The sequence below is a fragment of the Mauremys mutica genome, chromosome 7 (genome assembly GCF_020497125.1).
Source record: "Mauremys mutica isolate MM-2020 ecotype Southern chromosome 7, ASM2049712v1, whole genome shotgun sequence".
In the NCBI taxonomy this organism is placed as follows: domain Eukaryota; kingdom Metazoa; phylum Chordata; order Testudines; family Geoemydidae; genus Mauremys; species Mauremys mutica.
The window spans coordinates 88,464,740-88,484,499 of NC_059078.1; the positions used below are offsets into that span (position 1 = coordinate 88,464,740).

General features: G+C 44.4%; 1 protein-coding gene across 1 annotated transcript in view; it reads right to left on the reverse strand.

The window, feature by feature from the left end:
* The window catches only part of ADAMTS14 (ADAM metallopeptidase with thrombospondin type 1 motif 14), a 97,120-nt gene that overhangs the window by 13,686 nt on the left and 63,674 nt on the right, over positions 1-19,760 (reverse strand). The window contains exons 7-15 of the mRNA XM_045024598.1: positions 18,289-18,394; positions 14,609-14,752; positions 13,016-13,148; positions 12,051-12,164; positions 7,762-7,910; positions 6,475-6,650; positions 4,756-4,889; positions 3,778-3,901; positions 1,488-1,571 (exon numbers count right to left, since the gene is read on the reverse strand). Coding sequence (XP_044880533.1) covers positions 1,488-1,571; positions 3,778-3,901; positions 4,756-4,889; positions 6,475-6,650; positions 7,762-7,910; positions 12,051-12,164; positions 13,016-13,148; positions 14,609-14,752; positions 18,289-18,394 — 1,164 coding nt within the window. The remainder of the gene's footprint in view (positions 1-1,487; positions 1,572-3,777; positions 3,902-4,755; positions 4,890-6,474; positions 6,651-7,761; positions 7,911-12,050; positions 12,165-13,015; positions 13,149-14,608; positions 14,753-18,288; positions 18,395-19,760) is intronic.

Here is a 19,760-nt window from a genome sequence, read left to right on the forward strand (position 1 = left end):
GGCGCTTCGGTGGTAATTTGGCGGAGGGGGGTCCTTCCGCTCCGGGATCCGCCACCAAAGTGCCCCAAAGACCCGCGGCGGGGGCCCCCCACCGCCAAATTATCACCGAAGACCCGGCACTTCGGCGGCGGGTCCCGCTTCGGTGGTAATTCGGTGGCTGGGGGTCCTTCTGCCCTGGGCGGAAGGACCCTCCCACTGCCAAAGAAGCTCCGGGGGTCCAGGCCCCGCGAGAGTTTTCTGGGGCCCCTGGAGCGAGTGAAGGACCCCGCTCCAGGGCCCCCGAAAAACTCTCATGGGGGCCCCTGCTGGGCCCGGGGCCTGGGGCAAATTGCCCCACTGCCCCACCTCTGGGCGGCCCTGTTTTCAAGTAACTTTCTCTCTCAGTCATACGCGCACACACAAATACCCACTCACTCCAATGTGCTTTTAAACAGTGCGGAGTAAGAGAAACAGAAGGATCGCTCTATAGAAGACTTTAAAGGCCAGGATGTTGCCCCACTGTGCCTCCCTGGCCCTGTTCTAGCAGCACAAAGGGGCTGTAAATCTGGCTTAACCAGATACATGGGCTTCCCCCAGTGTGGAGAAATCCTCAAGTGGCCTAGGGCCAGCACAGCAGCTCCTACACTATCCCCTATGCTCCTGGTATAGACAGGCGTGGCTGAGGAGCTGCTCTATCTAGCCAATCCCCAGTTGTTGTAAGGTCCCTTGGGAGCCATTACCAGCCAGTGCAGCTTAGAACAGCCATGAGGATGTTCTTAGAAGCAACTCATGACATACTTGGCACCCAGCAGCCACAGGACTGGGTGGGGTAGGATAGATTTTAAGGTTGCCCCTTAACATCCTTCCCCTGTCCCAAGGATTTGGCCCCAGGACTCGACATTTTCTTTTTTTTCAGTTGACTGTTAGTGCTCATGGAAGTGAAGGAATGGAATCATTGGCTAGCGCCAGCCATGAACAAAGGCAAATGTTGTACAAATTCTTTGGCCTCCTGCTCCCAGCTCTGCCAACAGACCTCAATTCTGACATGGAACATGCCTTGCTATTCCACTTCTGAGCACACACACCCAGTTCTGCCAAAACAGTTCAATTCTTCACCACCCTCTGCTATTCCATTTCAAGGCTCCTCCTCCTAAGCAGCAACTGATATTCACACAGAACTGGCTAAATTGTCTGGTAGTTCTGTGTAAGAACAAATGTTGGTCTTCTCTGACTTTTGTGCAAGGAAGTGGGCTAAGAGCTACTCATTTCACTGGGATCTGGGTGATAAATCAGCCTTTTGCACTCAGTTTCCCATTTTATCCATGCACCTGAATATTTTGTGCATGCAACTGCCCCTTTGCACTTCCATACACATTTTGAAAGTGTGACTACCACATCTATTTTAGATAACCCAAGCCTGAAAGCTTCTTTGATTAATCAACACTGGGCCAAACTGGCTAATACCCATCTCTGAGTCTGTCTGTGCTCTCTGGTTGTTCAGTACTCACCAATGCTATGGGAGGCCGGCTCCATCTCTTCTATCTGAATATATCTGGCCCCAACCGGAATCTCAAACATTTTCAAAACACCCACTGAAAATTAAACAAAAGTAAAGCATTCTCAAAACTGATAGCAAAGCAGGCAAGTTTAAATTCTGTGGAACACTCCCACTAGGTTTTGAAACCACAGGATTCTTCAGTGAGAGAAAGGAAATGGAGAAGAGCATTTTGGTTGGTGCTTTTACCTTGTGTTTTTGCTGATGGTAAAAGACTGGTTTTATATAACTCTGTGTTTGCAAGATCAGCCCCAATCCGATTATGCAGATACTAAATACAGTAAAGCACTAGAAGGCAGTTTACTGAGCTAACAGGAAATCTGTGTTTTTATTAACTATGGGTCAAATTCAAAAGATCCAGTGATTCAATTCAGATAATCATCCAAAAATGTGGATTCTTATCTGGACTGTATATGAACATGAGTTGTTTGCCCTCTCATTCTGCAGTTCTCTCATAACTCCCTGTTTTTTCCTCCTGAAACCTCCCCAAGATTTGCCTAAGAGCCTCCTGGCTCCCCTTCTTCTCCCTAAATCTTACTTCAGTGAGAGCCTTCCAGCTTCCTATCTTTCTCTTTCTGATAATCCTACCCCTGCAAAAGTATTGCATGATCCTTCTCATCTCCTGGTCAGGTTCCCAGCATTCTGTGGCTACCCCCTGCACTCTTCCTTGCTCCTATCACATCTCTCCCTTCTTGCAACACCACATTTCTCTAGAAAGGCTCTTGCCTTTCCACTACTTTATCCTACTCCTAACCCCTGTGAGAGATTAGGTAAAGAGACAGAAATTATTTTCACATGGATTGCTAAAGATACTGTAGTATCTTGACTACTCTTATGCAAAGAGCTGCCCTCAGCAAAGCTCTCTCATTTCTGACTTCCTTCATAGTCTTGAGGGGTCAGACTCCAAGTGGCATCAGTGTGATCCCACCCATCTGTTAGCAAAACACCTACATGGGATGTATGTCTTGCAACATGCACTGAAGTTGGCAAGGTTGGGAGCTCAGGCTGATTGATCTACAACACAAGCAAGCTCCATAACCTTCACAACGTACGCCCTGGACTCTGTCAGTTACATGAAGCTGCCATACGTGGATGCAGACAGGGAAGCAGTTGCTGGGATAGCCTGGCCCCAGTACATCAAGGGCTTTGTAGATGAGGACCACAACCTTGAACTCAATAGGCAAACAGGGCCTGATCCAAGCCCCACTGAAGTGAAAGGGGACTTCTTCCACTGATATCAATGGTCTTTGGATCAGGCCTCTGGCACAAAGGGAAAAGCAGTGGTGTGATATAGTTGTGCCAGTTTGTGTGGTTTAGCAGGTAATCCACTGTGTGCTGTAAGAACTTTACTGACTTCATTGGTGCTCTGCTGGTTGATATTACCTAAGGATGTGCGCTCTATAACTGCCAAAGTGATAGCTCCCAGCTGTGCTTGGTCTTCTGTTGATTGAGCAAGGACCCAATCATTTAGTCAATTACAACAGCTTATTTATGGTATCTATTTCTTTCTGCCTATCTATTAGCTGGCTATTTATATGATTCAAGCTATTGCATCACCAGGCTAGACCGATGCAATGCACTGTAGGAGAAGACTACCCAGAAGTTACAGATACGCTACCTGATGACCATCATATCTGAGCACACAACCAGCACTTGGACATCAAATTTCTGGGCTTTCATTTTGTTTGCCAAAGGTCTGCAGAGTAAGACAAAGGTCTAGTCTTCTTTCTCAGTATTTTGTTTTAATTTCAAAATGCAAAACCTGTATGTAATAGCCTGTTAAGTGATGTGCAGTTGGCCAGAGGGAACATAAGCAAGCATTCTGAGCCTGTGGATACACTTCTGGCTAGAAAGACATGGCCTTCATTTCAGCAGCAATATCGCTCTAACCTTCCTGTTCTGTGTTTGTACTGTGCTTCTCACAATGGGGTCCTCGTCCATGACTAGGGCTCCTAGGCCTTATGATAATACAAATAAATACTACTACTACTACTGATGATAAACTATGAGATGTAGTTGTACATATATCTGTAGGGCCAAATTCTCATTTCAGCAACACCCGTGTAATCTGTAGTAATTCCAATGGATTTCAACAGAGATACTCTAGATTAGGTTTACACAGGCAGAACTAAGAGTAGGTTTTAGCCCACAGGTGGATTATATTTGTTACGTGCAAAGGTACATTAAAGCAATCACTTCCAAAATATGAATACTCTTCCCCTACCCCCGGGCCAGACTCTCACCTGGCTGCTTTGGGGATTTGATGAAAGTCCCTTTCACCGTCCGGCAGTGGGAATTGTCACCCCCGCAAACACCACACTTGTCATCCTGCTTCAAAGAGCCAATTTCCTTGTCACATCCAACATGCTGTCACCAAAGAGGGAGAAAAGAGATTTTAAAAAGGTCACATATGTAGAGCCTCAAAATTCAAGGCAGGCATCATACCTCGTAGCTTGTCCTGGGCTTTAGCCACCCTCCAGTCTTACAGCAGTATGACAGCTGTGTAGATGTGTATGGCAGGGGAAGATGGTAGTGACTTTCCAGTGCAAACCCTCACAAAAAACTCTGTCAGCTGGTGAATCATTCTCACTAGCAGTCACTCCCCATGACAAATGGGGAGATGGATCTGATATCATGTGCCCTACTTCTTTTATGGTGCTAGGGAGCTTTTAGGCTGATGTAAGCCTTCAGGGTTGTCCTGCTTCAATTCTCTGCTACACTTGACCACCACCTGATAGCTCCAAGTCCCCTTAAGTCCCTCAGAAAGAGTCTATAGGGGTGAACTGTGCAGACTTGGATGCCAACTTTGGATGGAAGTCTTAGCCCATCCACCAGTATAATCAGCCACTCCTCTGCTGGCACCCTTGATTCTCTGTTTATAAAAACAGTGTGACATAATAAAACAGAACTTGGAGGAAAATATTTAACGAGCTTCCCCCACATTACTAGTTGAATGCACATGAATTGCCTCCTACACATACACAGCTTCTCTACCATTGTGAGTGCAGGGAAGCCTGGGTAAATAACAGTGTACCTAAACCTTTATTTACTCTTCACACAGTGCCCCAGTTTAGAAAGGAATTTTAGATTCTATGAAAAATGTAGAGCATTTAAGATTCCACTGACTCCAGAAATGTTCATGCTTGTTCTCTCTCTCTTTCTCTCATTTGAATAGAGGACAGGCAAAAACTGCCAGACCAAATGATTAGTTACATACGTACCACACACTCCCCCCGAACACAGGCACTGTATTGGTCTCTGTAGCTGCATCTGGTACCATCATGAACCACCTGGTTCATGAACACCACATCTCCTGTTTCCTCTGACTGACAAATCAGCTCACACTTCTGAGCATCTGCAGCAAAATAAACATTGAAAAACCCATGTTCATGGAAACACAATGGAGTCAATACAAAATATAAACTACCTTAATAAGAGGAACTTGCTATCTTGAATTAGAATATTCTCAAGAGCCATTCCCTTCTTGTCTCTAAGTCTCTCCTACATTTGCCATTCAGTACTCTATATTCTCTTATAGCAAACTTAGGGAGGTGGATGTTAACCACAACATATTAATATTTGACTCTGGCAGAGCAAATTAAATGATCTAAGAAGTACATGATTGGGCAAGCTGTTTTCATTCTTTGTTGAAATCTGAAATGATTGTTTATGTAGTGAAACACCAAATTCTGCCTGCAGATATGCACGTGCAAGTCCCTTTGACATCCTCACAACTGCAAACACATTGAGTCAGCTGGTATACTGCTACCTCGATATAACGCCACCCAATATAACACAAATTTGGATATAACGCGGTACAGCAGTGCTTCAGGTGGGGCGGGGTTGCGCACTCCAGTGGATCAAAGCAAGTTCAATATAACACGGTTTCATCTATAACGTGGTAAGATTTTTTGGTTCCCAAGGACAGCGTTACATCGAGGTAGAGGTGCACTACAGAATCACTTGATTCCTTTAATTCAATGAGAGTTGTGCGTATCTGAGGACAGAATTTGTCCCACAACAGCTACAAATACAACATATCATCCAGCTGTGTAAAGCAACACAGTGTTACGAAAAGACTGTAAAACAGTGACAAAAATCCAACCTAAAAAAGTACAGACAGATACATTTATATTTAAAACAAACAGCAGAGTCTCTCCTGCATAAAAAATTCCTATTGGTGAAAGTCAGTGGGGGAGATATCAGAGCACTGCTTATGGTCCTCTGATTCTGTTGGCTTGTCTTCACTGTCCCCAGCCCTGATGTAGGTCAGAGGTGCAACTTAGGGGCCGCATTAAGGAATACCAGTGGCACATGAAAATCAGTTTTGCTCCTCTTGCTTGCCTGGATCTAGGTGCAGAGGTTTTATTTCCCCTGCAATTATTGACAATATCACATATAATACAAAGAGCATTTTCATGCTCTATTTCCAGTGCTTGTAATGTTCTTAGTGCTCGCAATGGAAACCCTCAGCATAGGCTTCTGTAGGTAAGGGAAAGTGATTTTTGGGAACCTGAAGGGCTGGTGATGGAATATGAAGCTCTTCTCTTTAAAGAGCACTGAGATCATACAAGCGTGAAAGATGTCACATAAAACCCAATTCAAATTTTTCTCTTTAAATGACAGCTCAGTGCAGGGGTCTTTGATAGTGTCCTTGCAATGTGAAAGGCATAATCACGTACACCTGTAGGAGCTGCTACAGTAGGCAAACAGTGGCAGCAGTGTCATTCCAATAGCAAGGAAAAAAATATATATACAGGTCATAAGTAACTCAGGACCAATCCCAGAACTGTCCAAAGAGCTATCCCCATTGCCATATTGTAGCCTATCCAAACTCTTCTGAATGGTCCCCAGGGAATGTACGCAGCCCACAAAGCAAACAGAAGTCCAGTCGATGACTACACGAGCACTGCCTGGCCGAATGGGCTGTCTCCACTCACCATCATGGTGCTCATAAGGAAGCCAGGTGTGTTTGGAGTTCTGGTGGGTATAATAAGAGTTACGCTTAGAACACTGCTGGGCACGGAAATCTTCGTAGGGTCCACGACACTCTTCAGTATTGCAGACCTGGTACTCATAAATGGCACCTGGGCAATGGCGCCCACCATAGGCCGGACTAGAAAATAAATAGGGGAATAAAGAATTTTGAAACTATTTCAGAAAGGGGTACTCAGACCTGACGCAACACAGTCCTACTAGGGATCGTGTGTGAGGGGGGCTTTCATGACTGCCTCTCTGAAGCCTGGATGTTCTAGTACAATGGCATGAGGTCCCATGAAAACTTTAACTCTAGAAACACTGTCCACAGGTCTCCGTGAAATACTTTTTCCTCTTCACTCGACTGATTTTCCCCACAATCCAGTCCAGACTACCATCGTGTTAAAGGACAAACACATGTTTGCACAGAAAGACTTATTTATATTAGGTTAGTCATTTAAAGCACCAAAGTAACAGTGAAAGCTGGTGAGCCCACAATCCATACCTATCACTACCAACTTTGTGCTAGTTTGACAGTCCATGTGAGCACACTTGGCTCACACGTTAGGATTCTTGTCTCCTGCCAGCATATAAGAGCAATGAAGTGGTACAAAGTGCACGTGTATTGCCATAACTGCTAGCTGCTATCACCAGGTCACTGAGCCAAGAAGCTGGGTTTGATCCATTTGGAGCCCATCTGCCTTGACAGTGCTTCTTTGTTGTTAGTGCTCCTCTGGGTTAAAGGAAGGTGACCAGCTCAGTTTGATTACGTCAAGCTTCAATCCTATTAGGTGCATGTGAAGAGAAGGAGTTAAACGAATTGTAGCTCAATGTTTAAATTTAGGGATTACAGCTGGGATTTTCAAATGAGCCTAAGGGAGTAGGATAAACAAATCCTATGGGAGTTAAGAGCCTAATTCCCTCAGGCTCCTTTGACAATCCCATCTTACATATCTGACCATAAGAGATGCCCATGATTTATAGCAACAAAAGCAAAGAAAGGATGGACAAGCATATCCCTAAAGTTTGCTAGGCTCTGGGAAGGAGAGTTCCCTTTAAAGCTCTGACACTCAGTGCTGTGGTGCCAAGGCATGGCCCTTCCTCTCTCCAGCTTACACTCAGCTGTCCAGAACAACACTCTCACCTTCCTTGTGACTGACCTACTGCAGGAAGGAGGAGGAGGAGGCCCTTGTTCTCTGCCACTTTCAATACGGCAAGGACTGAGAGAATTAGCAGAAGGCCAAACTTACGGTGGGTTGTTGCAGTTCCTGCTGCGGGAGCGCACCCCACCCCCACATGTCCTGGAGCAGGAGCCAAATTTGGACCAGGAACTCCAGCTGCCATCCTGGCTGTAAGGCTGCTCTGAAGTCTTCCAGATGCAGTGACCCTTGAAACACCACTGGAACAGGAGAAGAAACAGGGGTTACCGGAACACCTGCCTCTTCATAACTGTCCAGTGTTAGTGAGGAGAGAGATTCTATAGCCACAGGGGCACCCAGCTTAACAACATGGTTTGGAATCTGGGTCTCCCACTCCTATTGGTCAGATGGACATGACAGACAGTGGCAACTGTGAAGTCATGAAACCTTAAAGTAATAAAGAAAGGTCTCGGGGGCCTGGGTGGAGGAGTGGACTAATGAACTACCCTATCACCTCCAGATAGCCAAATTCAAACCTGACATAGGTCATCAGTGAAAGTGAGCTGGGTTTGGTGGTTTCATCCTAGTTCCCATTTGTTCACATCACATTAGGTAAAACTTCTGCTCAGAAGACAGCTAGGAGTGGATTGGCAGGGTTCACTGCACAGGTACAGCTCTCTGTGTCCCAGGACCAAAATAGCAAAGGACATCGCAGATCAGGACTGTGGCATTTGCCTCTATTATGCTTCGTTCTCACATGTGCAACAAACTTATCCCTTTCACAAACACAAAATTCAGTAACAAATGTTATAACAAAATCTCCCATAAAACAGAGATTTGTCTCCATGAAAATTGCCTGGGTCCAGAACCTCAGCTACAGCCAGAGAGCACATAGCTCAGTTCAGAAAGGGGTGCAAAGGCTGCTCTAAATTATGGTTGCCAATGGTTCTAAGGGGCACATACAGCACCAGGGGCACTGGAGGAATATAGAGATGTCCTAGTCATGCCTCCTTTTTCTCAGCCACACCAATTATTGCCAGCACTCTGGGGCTGGTTGTGCTAGCTACGTGCCCAGATTACAACAGTGAAGTAGCAGCACAGCACCCCAGGACCTGAGCCATAGTTTTGTTGACTTTGGTTTTGGGCTTGATACACTGCATCTAATTATTGCTGACCGCAGGGTGTATCCCACGGATCCTGCAGCCTGAATGGCACGTGTCCCTCAGCTTCGCATTTAAACAGACAGTGAAGCAATCCAAATCCAGTGGCTTTGCCACAAGAGCATAGAATTACTCTGTGGCCAGGACTAATAGTCTATAATGCTTCAGAGGAACATTGTCAAGCAGTTGAGGCTCAAAATTTGACTTTCCTTAGAACTGTTACAAACTGATGAAGAATATCCTCTAGTTGTAAATATATAGGGCCAGATCCTCAGCTGGAGTAAAACAGCATAATTCAACTGAAGTCAATATAATGATTTACACCAGCTGAGGGTCTTGCATCTGGTTTGTTTTGGTGTGTTTTTTTTTAATCATCTCTTTGTATCTGAGAAACTGAAAAACACAATGGCCACTGTTTATTCATGACAATATTCTGTGTTTGCCCCACTGCTGTAGAGACAGAGGCAGAAAGTGCAGAAGGACAAGTTCAAGTTTGTTACCTGTGAATGCACAAACCTTGCTAGAAGCTGTTGAATGCACAAACACACATCATTAGATGATTCATAGGCAAGAGATGCCCTTTAAGATCCTTTTTTATGTAAACTGTTTTTTGGGTTCGTGGCTTGGCTTTCCCTCAGCTGTTAACTTTCTATCTGTCCAGAAACTCCAGCATGCACTGCATAGATGATGTCAATTACCCCTGTCATTAGCGCTGTAGTCTGCATATGAGGCAGGATAACTGTGTTTGCATTCAATATTCAGCAGCTTTCTACATTTTCTGGATTTCTACTTTTGAGTTCTATAGGATATCAAATAAGAATATTCAGCCAAAGCACTTCCTTGGCCCTTCTGCAGGCAAAACTCTTGTTGAAATCAGTGGGAATTTTGCTACAGTAAAAACTGAGTATGAATTTCAGGATCTGATCCTTTAAGGAGAAAATGTTATTTTGAATAGAAAATGACTGGCTGGGATGATTTAGTTGGGGACTGGCCCTGCTTTGAGCAGGGGATTGTACTAGATGACCTCCTAAGGTCTCTTCCAACTCCAATCTTCTCTGATTCTATGACTTGCCTTATCTTGAAGGCATTTGGTAACTTATAAAGAAGTTGGCTTGCTTCTTGACGAATCATGTCCAGAAATATTTGCCAAACTGAAAAGGTCCCAACCACTAGGAAAAGGAATGTTAGGAGACAATCAAATATGGATAATAAAACAAATAAGCATTTTAGCAGGATTGGCTATATTCCTAGCTCTGCCACTAAACAGGTGTATGACCTTAGGTGAGTCACTTCATCTCAGTTTCCTCTGCAATCCTTTGTCTTTCCTCTCTATTTAGATTGTTAAGTTCCTCGGGCAAGGACTGTCTCTTAGTCTGTGTATGTACAGCACCTGGGCACAATGGACCTCCGATCAATAAGTGCTACTGTAATAATAACAAATAATTTGATACGGTGCACAGGCTTTCACATCTAGTCAGCCAATTCAAATCCAGCCCAGGCAGAGACATGGCACTGTCTCTACAAAGGCCTTTTTTGAAATGGGTTGGTCCTCTCAGTCCAGATCCCAGTGGACAATGATTCATAGCCCCAAACCACCACCACAACTGGCATTAACTAGACCAGGGATCAGCAACCTTTCAGACGTGGTGTGCCGAACCTTCATTTATTCACTCTAATTTAAGGTTTTGCGTGCCAGTAATACATTTTAATGTTTTTAGAAGGTCTCTTTCTATAAGTCTATAATATATAACTAAACTATTGTTGTATGTAAACTAAATAAGGTTTTTTAAATGTTTAAGAAGCTTCATTTAAAATTAAATTAAAATGCAGAGCCCCCCGGACCAAAGGCCAGGACCTGGGCAGTGTGAGTGCCACAGAAAATCAGCTCACGTGCCACCTTTGGCATGCATGCCATAGGTTTCCTGCCCCTGAACTAGATCCTTTTTGGCAGCCACAGGAGAGAGGAAGGGAAATGAACACGTCTGGAGACTAAACTGTCTTTCACCTCTAGAAGCGACAGCTTGTGGTCAGGGTTGAGAAACACTGGCAGGATGATGCCACTGCTACCTATGCTATCCCCGTTGTGTGGGTAAACCATGGATTTCAGTCTCCAGATGTTTCAGCCTCGGCACCTTTCACCACCATTATATGTAACGTGCACAGATACATTAACAACCTGATTTTAGAAGTTCTAGACAGGTCTCATTTAAGGAGAAGCCATTCAATAAGGCAATATCTTGAGTGAGATCATTGTGACTTATTTTAAAGTTATTAGAAATTGTTCATTATTTTAAACACGTCCATCCACTGTGAAAAAATTTCCTTCTCAAATGTTGGTATGATGTGGAATAGGAAGCTTCATCCTACAACATCTAAACATTTTATATCCAGATTTCCCCTTCTCTTTCAAATAAGTATTTTGGGGCCAGCCTCTTCAAAATGCAAAGTTTTCTGCTGTCATTGCCTCTGGGACCTCATGTCTGAATAAGAATCAAGTCCCACGCTCCAGTTGCTTTTCTGACTCATTGGCACTTGCATACTGTGGTAACGAACATTATAGGAAACCCTGAAGTAGACAGATCCTGTGATGAAGTCATAATCATGAATTTATGACATCATAGCCTGTTACCATGGCATTAACTGTAACATCACAAAGTTAGCAAGCAGTAGGCAAGTAGCAGGAGCAGATGGTCTGTAAGGAAGAAAAGCCCTTGTCTGAACATAGATGTATTGGATAATTAGGGAAAAAACAACAAATAACTGTACTTCTTTAAGTGAGGAAAATGTTGAAAGACACATAAGTGGAAATGATTATGAATGAGTTATAAAGTAATCCTTAGCATGGACGCTTCTTTCAAAGGCTCACTGTTACCTCTAAAGGAATGGGCCCTTCCAATCTTTCTGAATAAAACATATGGTACAGAGCAGATGTAAAAAAAGAGATATGCTTTTCAAGATGCATGAGACTATAGTTCTTCTTTGCCCCAGGCCTGTAATTTAAATACGACTTACAAACAATTTTCTTACAGAATACAGTGTATGTTCAGTGTGTGCACGTGCTTGGATCTGTGTGAGTCAGTGTGTGCACTTGTAAGTAAATATCTGTGCATGTATCGGTGGATTTGCATGCCTTGGCATCTATGTGCTTGTACATTTTTGAATGTACCATTATGATGAGGGTCATGTCTATTTCCCAGTAATAGTGAATCCAGTCTGTATCCTGCCCACTACCACAGGTACCTTGCCTGATGAACATTCGGTCCCATCCAAGGGGGGCCCTTTCTTGGTTTTGCAGAAGTAAGGGTTATCTGGATGGCTGCACCACAGTTGCTTGCAAGGGTCAAAGGTTCTGAACTGTGAAGCAAACAAGAGCCCTTCTGTTATTTTAATGGGTAGATAAAATAACAGCCTCATCCACTCGCAACCCTGAAATTATGAGCATGTAAGAGAGAGAGCAGGTAGAGTCAAGAATCATAGAATATCAGGGTTGGAAGGGACCTCAGGTGGTCATCTAGTCCAACCCCCTGCTCAAAGCAGGACCAATCCCCAGGCAGATTTTTGCCTCAGATCCCTAAATGGCTCCCTCAAGGACTGAACTCAGAACCCTGGGTTTAGCAGGCCAATGCTCAAACCACTGAGCTATCCCTTCCCCCTCCTCTGAACCCTTCCCACTGCAGAGACTTTGACCCCAGGGAGGCAGGAGCAACTTCATAAAATTAGTTTTGAAGTGGAGCTGAGAGTGTCTCTTGTTTCAGACAACTGTTTTCAACCCACTTGGACCCCTTCCCTCTCCTACAGTCTGAATGTGGACAATCCTAGCTCCTTCGTTTTGAAGTCACTTTTCTAACCCCCAGTCCAGAAATTTGTTGCAGCTCTTCCATCAGGGCAAACAGAAGATGCAGTCATCCTCCAGGGTGCTATCACTTCTGATCCAATCTGGTGAACGGGCAGGAAAGGAAAAGACTGGAGCCAGTCCCTCCACTCGAATCCTCTTGGTGGCTAAATAAGCCTAATAAACCATGCCAGACAATGACCAGAGACATCGCAAGATGCTACCAAACCCAGGACTACTTCACACTTGGCCCACAGAACCACTACGCAACCCCCCTGCTGCTTCCTTAGCACACTTTATCACTGAGGGGGACTTCCTTTCATTCTACAGCAAGAGAAAAAATCCAGACCCTATTAACAGGAGCAATACTCACAGCTGTGCATGTTTTGTAACCCACACCGAAGTCAAAGCGGCACTGTTCATCCATAGAGTAATTGATTCCCGGGAGCTCTGGTAACTTGGGCCATTCATGCTCAAAGGGATCATCTAGCAGGCAGTCATAGGAACTGCAGTGACATCAGGTAAAGGCAAAGACAAAGTTGGGTTGAATGTTGCAAAATTTACTCTCTTTCTCCACACCTTTCTTCTTTATTGTTTTGTGGTTTTACCTATCTATTTCCCTGACCCCCCCGCATTAAGACATCTTGCTGTCTTGACCATCCCCCACATCCCTTACAATAGCCACCACCACCATGTGCATTTTTCCCATCAGCTAGGAGAGGATGACGCATGGCCTCTACCAAAGCCACTTCACAGGCTGGGAGCAGCACCCTCCTAGAAAAAATTTGTCTCCACTACAACAGCTCTGGTGGTGTCCATCATCACTCACTGACAACTTCTCCCTTGGAGTGAAGAACTAGCAAGTTCACTACCAGGTGCCTAACTGTCACTGTCAAGGAAAAACTCTATGTTAGCAATAGGTGCTGTTGTTACAACACATTCAAGGTGGTCAGAAGATTCCAGTCCAGGATTTATTGCTACTTCTCCTGCCCAAAATAAACAGGTTGAAATGCAACCAAATCCTGGCTAGATTCAGCTGGTTATAAATCTGTCCCTCCAGTAATTCTTTTTCAATTTTACTTCAAACAAATGCATAACTTACTGGGGTGTTACACTTTCTGCAAGATGCAGAACACTGGCCAGTCTAAAGGATAGGCAGGGGCACTGCAGGTAGAAACATGTGAACTGATCAACTCAAACCGCAAAATTACTTAATATCAGCTTTGATGTTTCCTCAAAATAGCAATGATTCACTTGAATTGTGTGTGTGTGTGTGTGTGTGTGTGTGTGTGTGTGTGTGTGTGTGTGTGTGTAACTTTTTGTGAACTTCAGCTTCAGTGATATCCGCATCTTTTTTCAGGCTACTATTTGCACAGTCCATTGAGTAAGAACCTGATTTGTTAAGGCAGGTCACGTGGAGAAGCTCACATATTTTTCTAATGTGTTTCTGAATGGCTAGATCTATCCCAGGTGATCATAAGTGTCATTTCAGCAAAAGTCACTTTCACATAAACATTTTTCAACGAAGATATGAACATGATCTTTGGAGAGGCCCAGGGGCTCTCCACTCAATATGTTTTTTCATATATTGAGTATGGTATATTCTGAGCCTATTCAGCAATGATCATCAGTCCATAGCACAAAATTAACAGAGGCTTGTCAGTGCAATTCATTATATCACTAAAAGAAGGGGAGAATTAACAGGGAAGCTAAAGCAAGCATTATCTTTCAAGGTCAGGGTTCAGAGACGAGAGTTAAGGCCCTAAGAGAAAGTTTATATTGTGTCTGCTGCACAAGATTCTTTTTGGTTTTTCTTTCCTTATTCAAATGTATCTTTGCAATAAGATGCTTCCACTCTCATTCTTCCATGCATACGCTAGTTCATACAAATACATGCAATCATTCATTTGTACAATAAAAACCATAGACTAGCTAGTCTAAATCATAGTTGTGGAAATTGACCTACTGTATGTATCGGTTCAACTCCTGCTTGCTGCATCGGGACCAATGATAACGGTGGAATGCAGCTTGCACCAGTGGTGCCATAATGCTCCCCATGCTGGTCTCATCTGCACACCGGTTCCCCTGGCCATCATGTTCCATACCTAACCTGTTAAAAAAGCCTGTGAGTTGTGTTCCAAAGGGACGTGCCAGATAGACAGTTATCAGTAGCATTCTGAATAAGGACATTTCCTGTAAAAGCCTCTATTTAACTGGATGAGGAAGGAAACATATTCACTGTGTCTCTTCCACTGGTTGGACCAATAGTTGCCACTTTTCCAGCATTCCATGCAATTCCAGCACCAGTAACAGTTTGGGGAAAAGGTGACCAGCCCTCTGTGGAGAAAGAAGTGGTTCGGCACTATTTAGAAAAACTGGACGAGCACAAGTCTGGGGCCGGATACGCTGCATCTGAGGGTGCTAAAGGAGTTGGCGGATGTGATTGCAGAGCCATTGGAAACTCATGGCGATCCGGGGAGGTCCCGGATGACTGGAAAAAGGCTAATGTAGTGCCCATCTTTAAAAAAGGGAAGGAGGAGGATCCAGGGAATTACAGGCCAGTCAGCCTCACCTCAGTCCCTGGAAAAATCATGGAGCAGGTCCTCAAGGAATCAATTCTGAAGCACTTAGAGGAGAGGAAAGTGATCAGGAATAGTCAGCATGGATTCACCAAGGGAAAGTCATGCCTGACTAACCTAATTGCCTTCTATGAGGAGATAACTGGCTCTGTGGATGAGGGGAAAGCAGTGGATGTGTTGTTCCTTGAATTTAGCAAAGCTTTTGATACGGTCTCCCACAGTATTTTTGCCAGCAAGTTAAAGAAGTATGGGCTGGCTGAATGGACTATAAGGTGGATAGAAAGCTGGCTAGATCGTCGGGCTCAACGGGTAGTGATCAACGGCTCCATGTCTAGTTGACAGCCGGTTTCAAGCGGAGTGCCCCAAGGGTCGGTCCTGCGGCCGGTTTTGTTCAATATCTTCATTAATGATCTGGAGGATGGCGTGGATTGCACTCTCAGCAAGTTTGCAGATGACACTAAACTGGGAGGAGTGGTAGATATGCTGGAGGGTAGGGATAGGATACAGAGGGACCTAGACAAATTAGAGGATTGAGCCAAAAGAAACCTGATGAGGTTCAATAAGGAGAACTGCAGAGTCCTGCACTTAGGGCGGAAGAATCCCATTCACTGTTACAGACTAGGGACCAAATGGCTAGGCAGCAGTTCTGCAGAAAAGGACCTAGGGGTTACAGTGGACAAGAAGCTGGATATGAGTCAACAGTGTGCCCTTGTTGCCAAGAAGGCTAATGGCATTTTGGGCTGTATAAGTAGGGGCATTGCCATCAGATCGATGGACGTGATCATTCCCCTCTATTTGGCATTGGTGAGGCCTCATCTGGAGTACTGTGTCCAGTTTTGGGCCCCACACTACAAGAAGGATGTGGAAAAATTGGAAAGAGTCCAGCGGAGGGCAACAAAAATGATTAGGGGGCTGGAGCACATGACTTATGAGGAGAGGCTGAGGGAACTGGGATTGTTTAGTCTGCAGAAGAGAAGAATGAGGGGGGATTTGATAGCTGCTTTCAACTACCTGAAAGGGGGTTCCAAAGAGGATGGAGCTCGGCTGTTCTCAGTGGTAGCAGATGACAGAACAAGGAGCAGTGGTCTCAAGTTGCAGTGGGGGAGGTTTAAGTTGGATATTAGGAAAAACTTTTTCACTAGGAGGGTGGTGAATCACTGGAATGGGTTACCTAGGGAGGTGGTGGAATCTCCATTCTTAGAGATTTTTAAGGCCCAGCTTGACAAAGCCCTGGCTGGGATGATTTAGTTGGGAATTGGTCCTGCTTTGAGCAGGGGGTTGGACTAGATGACCTCCTGAGGTCCCTTCCAACCCTGATATTCTATGATATTCTATGATTCTAAGAGTGCAGGTCTGTACAGAGACAGAGCAGGAATAAAATGCAAGGAACTGAACTTACCAGCTATGTCCATTAGAACTATGAGCTGGCCTTTAGGATATGGCTCAGGCTTAACTCAGAGGCATAAGAAAAGTCTTTGTCCAAGACAGGAACTTATAGAAGAGGCTTCTATATTTTTCACAGCTGAGATCCTGAGTAGTGATGTGCTAGAAATTCAAGGACTGCAGACAGTACAGGTCCTAGCAGATAATGCTCCATTTTGATCCGAACAGCCCCTTCAGAGTTAAATAAGGAGCATTTTTTGATGGAACATGTACTGTCTGCCTGCTACACACCAATTCTAAACGTGAGCACAGGCACAGACCTTGTTGCACAACTTTATTGGTCAAATTTGGCCTGTGGGCTTCAGTTTGGGCATTTTTCCTTTAGAGGAACTTCAGAATGCTGACTTGAGAAAAACTCAACCATCTGAAAACCATAAAATGCGAAGTTAAGATTGCCCATGAAACTTAACACACTGACTGCAGCTGGAGTGTATGTAAACAATTTCCATTGGCTACTGCGAGGTCCAGGGGAGCAGAGGGTAAGTGGCACAGATTTTTTTTTTTAATTTTATCCTCTAATAGTGCTAGGTGGAATCCCATGAGAGACACTGAATGGATATATAAAAGGAGGTGAAGAAATTGTACATTGCTGGGGTTGGAAAAGTAAAGATACGTGCGTTAACGGGGCACATTGGCACATTGCTGAAAGATGGCAGAGTTAAGGTTGCATAGGCAACCTTGACTCTGCATTTCCTGGTTTTCAGAAGTTTGAGTTTTGCTCAAGTCAGCATTCTGCAAGATGACAAACCACCAAGCAACCTTAACTCTGCATTAATGTAGGTTGTTTGTTTTTTTGCCATTGAATACATATACATACACCCATTAGCATTCCTGAGGAGAACAGAATAACAGAAACAAGATGGAAGAGGTCTATTCATATCAAGATTGCTCACTACAATATTTTACAGTTTGTCCAGTCTAGTTTGAAATTATTCAAGCAATAGGGATTTATATCACTTTGTTCAGAGCCTAGGTGTTTCTCACTTTTGGAAATATTTCCTTCTGTACACACCAAATATTGCTATTCTTGATTCCATCCCATTATTCCCTCTTACAGCCCCTTGAATCACTCTGTTCTCAACTGAGAGGCTGCTGTACCCACAGGAGAAGCAGTCAGACAACCTGGGGGCACTTGTACATACCAGAATGGTGTCTGATAATTAAAGGGCTTTGGAGGCTATGGTTTATATCTATACATGAGTAGTAGGTGACATTTTATGTTTCTGCCCACTTTACAGCACCTCCACCTACAGTTCATGTTGAGAAACAAAACACAACATCCAAAGACATTCAATTTCCAGACTCATTCTGGTACCAAGGTGACAGATTCTAAGATGTGCAGATATGTAGACTGTAAACTCGAAGGCAGAGATTGCCTTTGAGTTGCTCGCTGCACTTACTATACTACAAATAGATTTATTCACTCCTGTATTTGCCCGTTTTAGCAGCCGTGTTAGTAACTTGGAGGGCCCTTATTTCATCACATCACAACTTTTCATACATCAGCAAGTCCACTGCATATGGCAATGCTGAGCCTGGGGGACTAAACACCCTGCTGAGCCACCGTGCAACGATGAAAACAAAAAAAAGATAAAATGTCCAACTGTCTCCTCCAATGACTCACACATGGCCGGTCTCGTGGGCAACCACGAATGCTGAGGAGAATCCATCCTCATGGTTGAGAGTGCAACTGCGCAGAGGGTGGCACATACCAGTGACGGGAGCATAACCTGGAGCAAGACAGAAGACAAAGCAAGAGAAGGGAGGGGGCGGTTCATGAGAAGGAAAAAACCACAAGCTAGAGCCATTCCAAATGTATTTCATGCCCAGCTCCCTGCTGAGGGACACGGACTCCACAGCTGCCTGGGAATATAAATGAAGCCTATCATATGTTCCACCAGCTCATAGCTCATGGAGGGAAACGGGCTTGGAGGGTATTAGAATTACACACTGCTTGAACCTTGCCTTGCCACCTGCAATAACTGTGTTGCATTCATTCCTGACTCATTCTCACACTAAAGGAACAGTGAACATTGTCCGTATCCTAAACAAATGCACCAGCAACTGCTATAATCCAACGGCCACCTGTACAGATGGATTGAAAACATATTTGACAGCCTCCTCGCCCCTTTCTGCACCTATTCACATCTCTGACAGCATGTCTGATTTGCCAGCTCCTTCTCAGATTAATCTCATAGTAGTTTCCTTGTAATTTTCCTCAGAGCTTGTTGCACTAGGTGGCAGAAGGGACTGCTCATGGGTTACAGAGTCTTCCACCCTTAGATTGCTGTTCCAACTCTAATCCAATCCACAGGTCCTGAAAACTGTAATCTGATGGCTGCTGACAATCTATGTCAGTGGCTCTCAACCTTTGCCAACTACTATACCCCTTTCAGGAGTCTGATTTGTCTTGCATACCCCCAAGTTTCACCCGCTTAAAAACTACTTGCTTACAAAATCAGACATAAAAATACAGACGTGTCACAGCACACTATTAATGAAAAATGGCGTACTTTCTCATTTTTACCATATAATTATAAAATAAATCAATTGGAATATAAATATTGTACTTACATTTTGGTGTACAGTATATAGAGCAGTATAAACAAGTCATTTAGTTTGTACTGACTTCACTAGCACATTTTATGTAGCCTATTGTAAAATTAGGCAAATATCTAGATGAGTTGATGTACCCCCTAGAAGACCTCTGCATACCCCCAGGCAGGGCCGGCTTTAGGAAGTGCAGGGCCCAATTCAAACAGTTTTGACGGGGCCCTGGCAGGGATGACTTAAAAAAAAAAAAACATGTTAGAAAACACGTGGGGCTTGTATTCACCGGGCGGTGCTCTGAGTCTTTGGCGGCACTTCAGCGGTGGGTCCTTCACTCACTCCAGGTCTTCAGCGGCACTGAAGGACCCGCTGCTGAAGTGTCGCCAAAGAACCAGAGTAAGCGAAGGACCCTCTGCTGAAGTGCCGTCGAAGACCCGGAGAGAGTGAAGGACCCGCCGCTGAAGTGCTGCTGAAGACCCAAAGCACCACCAGGTGAGTAAAAATTAAAAAGGTGCCTCTAGCCAGGGAAAGGATTCTCACTGGGCG